This window comes from Tupaia chinensis, unplaced genomic scaffold (assembly GCF_000334495.1).
Source record: "Tupaia chinensis unplaced genomic scaffold, TupChi_1.0 Scaffold145933_1, whole genome shotgun sequence".
Taxonomy (NCBI): Eukaryota; Metazoa; Chordata; class Mammalia; order Scandentia; family Tupaiidae; genus Tupaia; species Tupaia belangeri.
The window spans coordinates 1-10,386 of NW_006205792.1; the positions used below are offsets into that span (position 1 = coordinate 1).

Below are 10,386 nucleotides of genomic sequence, written 5' to 3' on the forward strand. Positions count from 1 at the left end.
TGTCTGTCTCTTGAAGAAGGGCTGTTCTCAGATAGCCATTTTCAATTACTTTATAAGACTATAAAATTTGTACCTTTCTGGTTCAAAACTGTAAAATTGTGATACAGTCTTATGATATAAATCTTATATTTTATTTGTAACCTCTTCTGTTTTTTAAAGCTTTCCAGGAATTCTTATCAGGCCTTAGCAGAATAATATAGCACTTGGGCACAAAGATGCAGCCTAGGAGCCCTGCACTGGAGGCCAAAATGGAGAAGACCTCAACAGCCACCATGAACTTCCCCTTGGTGCTGTGATAGACGGGGACAAATGTGACCCAGACACTGCAGAACACCAGCATGCTGAATGTGAGGAACTTGGCTTCATTGAATGTATCAGGCAGGTTCCTGGCCAGGAAAGCCACAGTGAAGCTCCCCAGAGCCAAGAAACCCAGGTAGCCCAGGACAGAGTAGAAGGCAGTGACTGAGCCCTTGTTGCACATAATGATGAGGTTTCTGGGCTCAGAGTGTGAGTCTATGTCAATAAAAGGGGGAGAGGTTCCCAGCCAGATTCCACAGATAATCATTTGGATCAGGGAGCAAATGGGAATGACAGAGTTAGAAGCCCCAGAGAGCAGCAAGCACCTCATTGTTCTTCTAGGTTTCACAGCACTGAATGCCAGAATCACAGTAATTGTTTTGGCCAGAACAGTGGAAACAGCTACAGTGAACACAAGGCCAAATGTGACTTGTTGGAGGACACAGGTGGCTGTGTTAGGATGTCCAATGAAGAGCAAAGAGCAGAGGAAGCATGGCAGTAGGGAGATGAGCAGAATAAAACTGAGAGCCTGGTTGTTGGCCTTGACGATGGGAGTGTCTCTGTGCTTCACAAAGATTCCCAAAATTACAGCTGTGAGAACAAATAAGCACAGAGCTATGCAGGCTATGGCTGTCCCCAAAGTATCCTCAAAAGCCAGGAAGGTCACAGTCTTGGGAAGGCAGTGAGTTCTCTCACTGTTTGGATACTCTTGAGCTGGGCACTGGACACACTGCTTAGAATCTGTTGACAAAATAAAGATTCAGCATTTCAATTTCACAAATTGATTGTCATGTTGAAGGAAATGCTCACTTTTGTGTATATTTTCTCAGATAAATCCATGAGGTAATACCAAGATACACCAAAGTAAGAGCCCTTGTTCATGACACTGGGAGAATTTTTTTTCGTCTGTAGATATCAGCAAAGTGATTTGAAACTGAGTCTCAGTATGTGCGGATCTTGGTTAGCCCATTTTGAGGCTCTCAATGATGTTACCAAGAATGAGAATTTATTCCAGATCTATTTTCTACTCCTTCCTGAATTTTTCTTGAGATAAACCTTCTATTTCCATGGCTTATCATAATTGTTTATCACAACAGTAATAAATAGTTTTCTTATGTATATTTAGAAAAGAATCACTTTAATTTGTTCTCCTGAAATATCTTAACTTTTCCTCTAACCTAATTTCTATTTCTTGTATATAACATGCCACTGTGTGTACCTACTTTTCTTATTGTACATTTTAATTTTTCTATCAATATTATCATAAATAGTCCTATGTAAATGTTGAAAATATGTTTAAATTCTTTTTTATTTTTCTGTAGAGGTTTTTGCCTTAGGGCATGTATGCTTGCCAGAGAGAGAGAAAGAGACAGAAACAGTGAGAGAAAAAGTGAAATATCACCCTCAGAGAGAATGGTCATGGTGTAATCTCTTTTTCTACATTCTCTTCCCTGGATCTTGGACATGTACACACACCTGCCCGGCATGAGTTTCAAAGCACCGTGTTTGGGACTCAAACTGCATTCAGCCATGTTGGAGTTCAACAATAAGTGACTATGACAAATGCAGGTCCCAGAAAACTGTTTTAAAACATTTAAAGCTTGAATGAAATTTGATTGATCCTATATATCTGTTGTTTGAGGAATTGGTATTATAATTACATGATAGAAAGATGGAATGTTCTTTTTGAGGTATCCATTTATATACATTTGAAAGCATAGTTTATAAATCTTTTTTTTTTCTTTTTGAGAGGCTGGTAATATTTTTTGCCTTTATACATTATGCGGTTTCTGTTGGGCATACTCACTTCTATTGTTATGTAACAGGAAAGCAGCCACAGAGATTATGGAAATTAATAAGTATATCTGCATTTCAATTACTTTGTTTTTTTTTAATTTTAGAAAAATAGGTGGTGTGTCTAATATTTACTCAAGTATGTATTTACTTTTGGTAATACTAAGGCAATATTATTGGGCTGTCAAAAAAGTCATGATGCATTTTTTCATAGAAAATTTAAAAAACTAAAAATACATCCTGACTCTTACAACCCAATATCTCCTCAAAGAATTACAGTGAGGGTCAGCAGGTATCATGGCAGTTAAGATCCCAGTGTGGGAAGATGATGGGAGGAGAGTCTGAGAAAAGACATTAAAGAGAAAAACAGAGAGACAAGACATTTATGGGACATGGAAATTGATTATTATCTGTTGATGATAACTAGTAGGGCATCTCTAACTGGATTGGTGAGAAATGTATTCATGTTGGAAAATTCGCTTTACAAGCAAAGTGACGTATAGTGCTTGAATGTATAAAAGAAATTAAAACAATACCAAAAATGTCCTAGGCTCCCACAAGACTTATTGCAGTTTGAGTCTCAGACACGGTAACTTGCTTTCTCACTTTCCCTTCCTAAATCTCTCTGGCGAGTGTGCATGACTTATAGCAAATTTTAATAATAATGATAATGAAATTAAACGGTTCTTAGAAAAAAGAATTAGAGTGATAATCACATTTTTTCTTGTATTACCTATTTCTATTCCAAAAATCAGCAGATACTCTGTCTTCTATCTCAGAAATAGGTTTGGCACCCACCTGAATGTGTTTATTTTCTTCTGGCCCCAAACCCTTTCTTTCTCTATTAATTTTTTTCTTTTTTAAAATTTAATTTTATTTATTATTTATTTTAAAATTTGCTCTGGGGCATTTGCATTTAGCACAGAGAAACAGAGACAGAGAGAGAGGGGGAAAGTGGAAAATCAAGTGGGCAGGCGTCGGACTCAAATCATGGTCAGTCATGTGGGATTCTAGTACCTTATGAATCATGCCATCTACTGGCCCCTAATGTTCATTTAAAAATTTACTTATTTAATTTAATTTGTTATTATTATTATTAATTTTATTTATTATTATCATAATCTTGTTCATATTACATTGAATCACATATAATTTTACAGTGTATTACATTTCTTTTTTTAGAAGGACTACCATGTATATCAGTCAATACAAAGATATTAAAATCTCCATCATCATCATCAAATAGCTTTTTATTTTTTCTTCTTTTTTTTTTTTGGAGAGATTTTCACTGTAGGGCGCATGCGCTCGCCAGACAGACAGAGAGAGAAATAGAAACAGAAAACGAGAAATCACCCCCCAGGGGGGATGGTCACGCCGCAATCCCCTCTCCTCCATTCTCTCGCCACACAGTCCAAGACTCGAACTGCAGTCAGCCATGTGGCAATCCAGCACTGTTAGCCACCATGCCACATGCTGGCTCCATATTATTCATGAAAAAAAATTGCTGAGAGGCACATTCACTCGCTAGAAAGAGACACTCAGAGAAAGAAAGAACTTGAGACAGAACCACCTCTGTAAAATTGTCATGCCACAATCCCTTCTGCACGATATTTTCCCCTTATTATTTTTCACAATATACAAACTCCTGGTGTATTTTCCAAGTTATCTGGTTGAGGACTCAAGTGACGATTGGGGTCATGTGAGATTCAGTTACTTTAACCACCATGACATAGGCTGTCTCCATGCCTCTATTTTTCTTTCTTGTTTTACACACTCATTTGGTGTTGCAATTCAGTCACAAGAAAAAAAAACATTTTTTTCTTGGTATATTCTAACATAACATAAATATTAATTTTTACTAGTAATAAAAATCAAAATAATTTCTACTGTTAGAATGCCTGAAATTGAATAAAACTTATGGATTACTTCAAACCATATTTATTCCTTATATATTGGAAAAATGGAAGCATTATTTTTTATAATTTTCCATATTTTACAATTGCCAGTACCACATTTTATTTTGACAATTGTTTGATTTTATATTTTGTATGACAGCAAACTTTGAGGTGCCTAAGTGTGAAATTGATTTGAATGTTGAGTCTTCAATCTTTAAACTATGTTTCTTTTTCTTTCTAAAATATAATCCATGTGTGATTTTCTGATTTTAGTCAATTCTTTGTTCCTAATTGCACAGGTGTATTTGAGCATGGTTGAAAAAGTTTAAAATATTTTGGGACCAGCTGTTAGCATAATAGCTAGGTCACTGGTCTGTTATGTAGTCAACAGTGTTTTGAGTCCCAGCCCTGGTGGCTTAAATTCACACAAGGTGCATGTGTATGTGTGCCCAAGATCCTAACCTGAAATACAATTCATGTGTGATTTTCTGATATTAGTCAATTCTTTGTTCTTAATTGTACAAGTGTATTTGAGCATAGTTGGAAAAGTTTAAAATATTTTGGGACCAGCTTTTAGCTATGTCACTGGTCTCCCATATAGTTGACCACGCTTTGAGTCCAGGCCCTGGTGGCTTAAACTCACACTGGGTGCATGTGCATGTGTGCCCAAGATCCTAAGAAAAGAATGGAGTGGAAGGGATTGCGACATGGCCATCCACCCTGGGGGTGATTTCTCGAGTTCTGTCTTTCTGTTTCTCTCTGTCTTTCTGGTGAGTGCATACGCCCTATAGAAAAAACAGAAGTTTAAAATATTTTTATAATAATTTAGCTCTTATTATGTTGTGCTTATCATCTGGGTATAAAAATAAGATTCAAAGTTTAAGGCACCCACAGGTCACCTTGATAATGACACATCTCTCATTTCATGACTAATGTGCTCCAGTATGAGTTTTAAGATTGACTCTGTCTTACCCAGCACTAAAGTGCAAGGATGTCCATTGAAAATCATTTCAGAGTTAAGCCTAAGTGAATGAGCATGACCAGATAACAGCTTACACAAAATAGGGTAGTAATAGTGTTTATAAAGTAAATATACCAAAACAATGAATATGTGAATTAAGAACAGTGGTTCTCTATAGTTCATCTCTCTCTCTCTCTTTCTCTGTGTGAGTGTGTGTGTGTGTGTGTGTGTGTGTGTGTGTGAGAGAGAGAGAGAGCGAGTTTTGCTATAGGGCCAGTGTGTACAGCAAAGAAAGAGAAAGTGAGAAATCACCTTCCATAGGAGATGTCCTTGCCACAGACTCTTATTTTACTTTCTTCTCTGGAGATTTTGGACACACATGCACATGCACCCAGCATGAGTCAAGATTCAGGATTGGGAATTAAACCACAGTCAGCCACATGGAACAATGACTTCACTGCCACATCACCTGCTGGCCCCCATGTTTTATTTCTAATAGTAACAGTTTCATTTTTATTGAGCAATAGTAGGGACTAAGAATCTAGTTATATATTTCATACTTGTTTGATTTGAAATGTCTGATTCTGGGCACAAGACACAAATAAAGCAGCAAACAGGTCTTCCTTCTTGGGGAAGTTTTTGATATCCAGGAACACAGCTGTGACTACACACAGATTCAGGAGTCTGAGCAGAAAAGAGAATTATTAGTCATAATCATATATGTTATAAACTATTTTGATGAGATGTCTCTATTTTTCTTCACTTTGGAGAAAATTGTTGCTTTTAATAGTTCAACACTGTGTATCATTTAAATTCCCATCACTTTGATAATAGGCTTTCTTTTAAGTGTTTTGTTTCAGAGAGAGATTTTTGCTATAGGGTACATGCAGTCGCCAGAGAGAGAAAGTGAGAAAACACTCCTGGGGTGATGTCCACACTACAATACAATCATTTTTATTTTTTTTTTTTGAGAGTTTTTTGCTGTAGGGCGCATGCACTCACCAGACAGACAGAGAGACAGAGAGACAGAAAGCGAGAAATCACCCCCCAGGGGGGGATGGCTATGCAGCAATCCCTTCTCCTCCATTCTCTTCTAGGCACACACGCACATGTGCTTGGTGTGAGTTTAAGCCACCGGGTTCAGGACTCGAACCACAGTTGACTATGTGGGAGTCCAGCGACATAGTCGTTACACAAACTGCTGGTCCCATGCAATACATTCATTATTGTCTTCTCAGGGTTTGAGACAACTATGCACATATGCCACACATGAGTTTTAAGTCTTTGGTTCCAGGACTCAAAACTGTAGTCAGCCATGTGGGAGTCCAGAACTTAACCATTATGCTACCTGTTGGCTACCCTTACAAAGACTTGTAATAAAGAACAAGTTTGCTTTCCTTTGTTCTTTTCTTTTTTAAAAAATTATATTAATTTAATAAACTTTATTTTTGTTAAAGAGTTTTTTTCCCTTTTATTTTTTTTCATTTTATTTTCTTACATACATTCAATCACATTATTATTTGTCTTACAAAATGGATATTTCAACAGGTGAACATTTCTCCCTAGTACTGTTGATAAAACTACAAAATATATTCAACAGATAGTACCACACCTCTTTGTGCCATTAATGCTTTGCCTTTCTGTCCCTCCCTCTGTTCTTTATGTATTATTACTATTTTTAATTTTTTGTAAAGATTATTGATTTAACTGTATTAATCATTATTATTATTTTAAAATTTGAACAGAAATACAAAGAGAGAGAAAAGGGAAGTGAGAAAGTAAGCCACAGGTTGGGACAAGAACTGTGGTCAACCATGTGGGCATCCAGTGCTTTAACCGTCACATCACCTGCCAGCCCTCTTTATGTGTTATTTGCCAAATATCTCCAAAGTACCTAATTACTGTACCCCATACATATCTAAAATAATCCCTTGTGTCATTCTCTTCTCTTATATAATCACTTTTTCTAAAGCATTCTCAATGCAGGTTTTACAAAGTAAATATTCCATAAAAACTATATTTCCAAGAATATTTATACTAGGTCCTCACATCTGGTTGTGTAGAAAATTTTTGGTTCTAGATTTTAAAATATCTAATGTGATATGTAGGTACACCATAAAAGTTAACTTAAATCTCATGTGCCAGCAGAATGATAAGAATGTAGTTAATCCACTTCTGGACTCTGACGTTAGTAGAGCACTGCTCATATGAGATAGAGAAACAGAGACTGTGAGAGGGAAAGTGAGAAATTAGCCTACAGGGGAAATGGCCATATCACAATCCATTCTCCTCCATCTCCTCCCAGGATGTGGGGCATGCATGCACATGCACTCAGCATGAAGTTCTAAACAGCAGGTCTAAGACTCAAACTGCAGTCAGTCATGTGGGAGTCCAGCATTGTAACTAACAGTGATCTGCTGATGCCTGTTGTATAAATCTTCTGCCTCATATAATTGGTTGAGATTATAATCAATGCTTTGAGATGTTTAGTACAACAAAGAATGATATGCAAGAGGCTGGCAGGTGGTGGGGTGGATAAGGCACTGGATTCTCATATTGCAAAGTATGGTTTGACCTCTGGATCCACTGACTGGTTTTCACATTCTGCCCCTCTCTCTCTCTCTCTCATCAAATTGAAGAAGGCTAATAATAAATAACAAATTAAATAAATAATTCTTTTAAAAAATGGTATGCAACATGACAAGAGGAAATGTGAATGGTATCTACAAAAACATAAATGGTATTTTAATCTGTACTCTCTTTGTATTTGTAGAATATCAATATAGAAGAAGGGCTTTATTGACAAATGATAAAGCGTTCCAGGATATATAGAGGAATTTTTTTAGACACACACAAATTCACACACACACACACACACACACTTTCACATACCTATAGACATACAAATGAAAAAGTTGTGTGGTCTATAAAGATAGAAGACAATTCAGTCAATGATGAAATGCATACATGATAGTGGTCCCATAAGATAATAGGTTAGACCATATAAATTTCATATGGAATGTGCAATATCATCTAGGTTTGTGTAAATGCAATCTATTATGTTCACACAATAACAAACTTTCCTAAAAATGCATTTCTTGGGTTCCGCCAGATGGCGCACTGCTTATGTTGTTGGACTCCCAGATGGCTAAGTGCAGTTTGAGTCCCAGATCTAGCAGTTTGAATCTTACACTGGGTGAACGTGCATGTGAACTCAAAATTTTGAGAAGAGAATGGAGGAAAAGGGATTGTGGCATGGCCATTGCCCCAGGTGGTAATTTCTAGCTTTCTATCTCTTTGTTTCTCTGGCAAGCACACATGCCCTACTGCAAAAATCTATCTAAAATAAATTAAATTAAAATGCATTTCTCTCATTAAACAATGTTCAGCTATGTATGCATATCCATTACCCATTTATTTTAATTGGACTTCTGCTTAAACAAACATAAGAAAACAAATCAGCATATGAAAAAAAACAGATACTTTTCTATAGTAAGAATGTATGTAAGCAAAGTTATGTGAGCAAAGTCATATAGTATGAAGTCAGGATTGAAAAGGCAGATTTTTAAAAAATTTGTATTTTTACTGATGCAAGAGTTAAATTAATTTTTATTTAGGTGTCTGCCATAGGTAATTTGCTTTCACCAGAGAGAAATACAATACAGAAAATACAATACAGAAAAACAATAAGTGATAAATTAACCCTCAGGAAGTTGGTCGTGCCTTAAACTCTTGTCCCCCATTATCCTCTCAGGATTGGGGGTATGCACGGACATACACATGCCAGGCATAATTTTCAAGTCACCAGGATCCAGGACACAAAACCATGGTTGGCCATGTGAGAACTCATATCCTTCACCACTACAGCACCTGCTGGCCACGTGAAAAGCAAATTGAATACTAAGTTAGTGTGGGAAGTGGGTGGGAGAAGGAAGAGAATGTGAGGAAAGACATTAAGAAGAAAAATAGAAAGGCAAGACATTTATGGGACACAGAAATGGATTATTATCTGTTGATGGTAACATGTATAGTATCCCCAACTATATTGGTGTGAAATGTGTTCATGTTGGAAAATTAACTTTACACACTAAGTAACATATAGTGATTTAATGTATAAAAGAAATTAAAACCAAATAAAATACATGAATGTCTGCACTCTAGTAGAAACTGAAAGATTGGAAAGTACAGTAGCATGAGGTGCAACTGTAGGTACTACAGATAGTAAGTATAGGGATAATTTGAGGGTGGGTATTAGGGGAGGAGGAAAACAGAGGAAAAATAAGTACATATAACTAACATAAAAATAAAAAGCTATTTGCTGATGACAGTGTATATGGTAATGTCTTTGTCTTGTCTGATATGCACTGTACTCATGCTGGGAAAAGCCATGTTGTACGCTGTAAAGAAGTATATGATTAAATGTAAATACAAAGAATTAAAAATTTTAAATATTGGAAAACAAACACCAAAAAAGCACCAAAAAAAAGTGTAGTCACACAATTTCATTTCAGGACTCTGTTCAGATACCTCTATATATATTTAACATTGAAATGACATCATACCTCCTTGAAACTAACAGGCCAGTTTATCATCTCTTCATTGATGACCAAACCTTGATCATAGGTACTGCTGTAGAAGAAATCTCCTACTTTAACAAACAGCCAACTGCGATTAGGAAATCTCACAAGATTGTAGATATCATACTGTATCATTTTTCTTTTTTCATCCCGGGGCTTGTTGTACACAATGTTGTTTATCAACTGACTTTTCCTCAGAAATGGATGAAGCTGGATTAAAGGCAGGATTTACAAATTAGGACTGCATTAAATGTAGAGGTTTGATAGTCCGTGTCTATCAAGTAATCCTTCTATTTTATCATCTCTCCCCTTTTTTATAGGAGCTCAATATGGATTGAGTTGTCACCAGTTCTGTAGTCATGTGAGATGTACTCTCTTTTTTATTTCTAAAAACAATGAAGGAGCTGTTGTATCTCATAAGAAAAATTCTAAGATGTTTCCCAGAGAGTGATTTGTACATTGACTCAAAAACTCAGACTAATAAAATCTGACTTGGACTAATTAGAGACTAAACTTGGTCATTTATAAAGGGGACATGGGGGCCCAGCCAGTGAGTGGTGTTATTAAAGTGGCTAAATCACATGTCACTAAGCCAGCATTTTGGTTCCTATACCTACAAAACTCACTGGATGGGGCCAACAGGTGACCTGGTGATTAAGGCATTGGACTCTCTCATGGCTGAATGTGGTTTCAGTTCTGGACTTCATGGCTTGCTTTCTGACTTTCCCTTTTCCTTTATCTCTCTCACTCTGATAAAATTTTAAAAAATAAAAAATAAATAAAATACAATAATTATTTTAAAAGAAAACAAAACACTGGACACATGTGTGTTCATGCCCCAAATTCCAGATAAAAACAGAGA

At 36.3% G+C, this 10,386-nt stretch overlaps 1 protein-coding gene across 1 annotated transcript in view; it reads right to left on the reverse strand.

The window, feature by feature from the left end:
* Positions 1–130: 130 nt before the first annotated feature.
* Positions 131–10,386, reverse strand: part of LOC106733914 (vomeronasal type-2 receptor 116) — a 13,541-nt gene continuing 3,285 nt past the window's right edge. Inside the window, exons 2-4 of the mRNA XM_027768354.1 lie at positions 9,633–9,734; positions 5,508–5,616; positions 131–1,038 (exon numbers count right to left, since the gene is read on the reverse strand). Coding sequence (XP_027624155.1) covers positions 131–1,038; positions 5,508–5,616; positions 9,633–9,734 — 1,119 coding nt within the window. The remainder of the gene's footprint in view (positions 1,039–5,507; positions 5,617–9,632; positions 9,735–10,386) is intronic.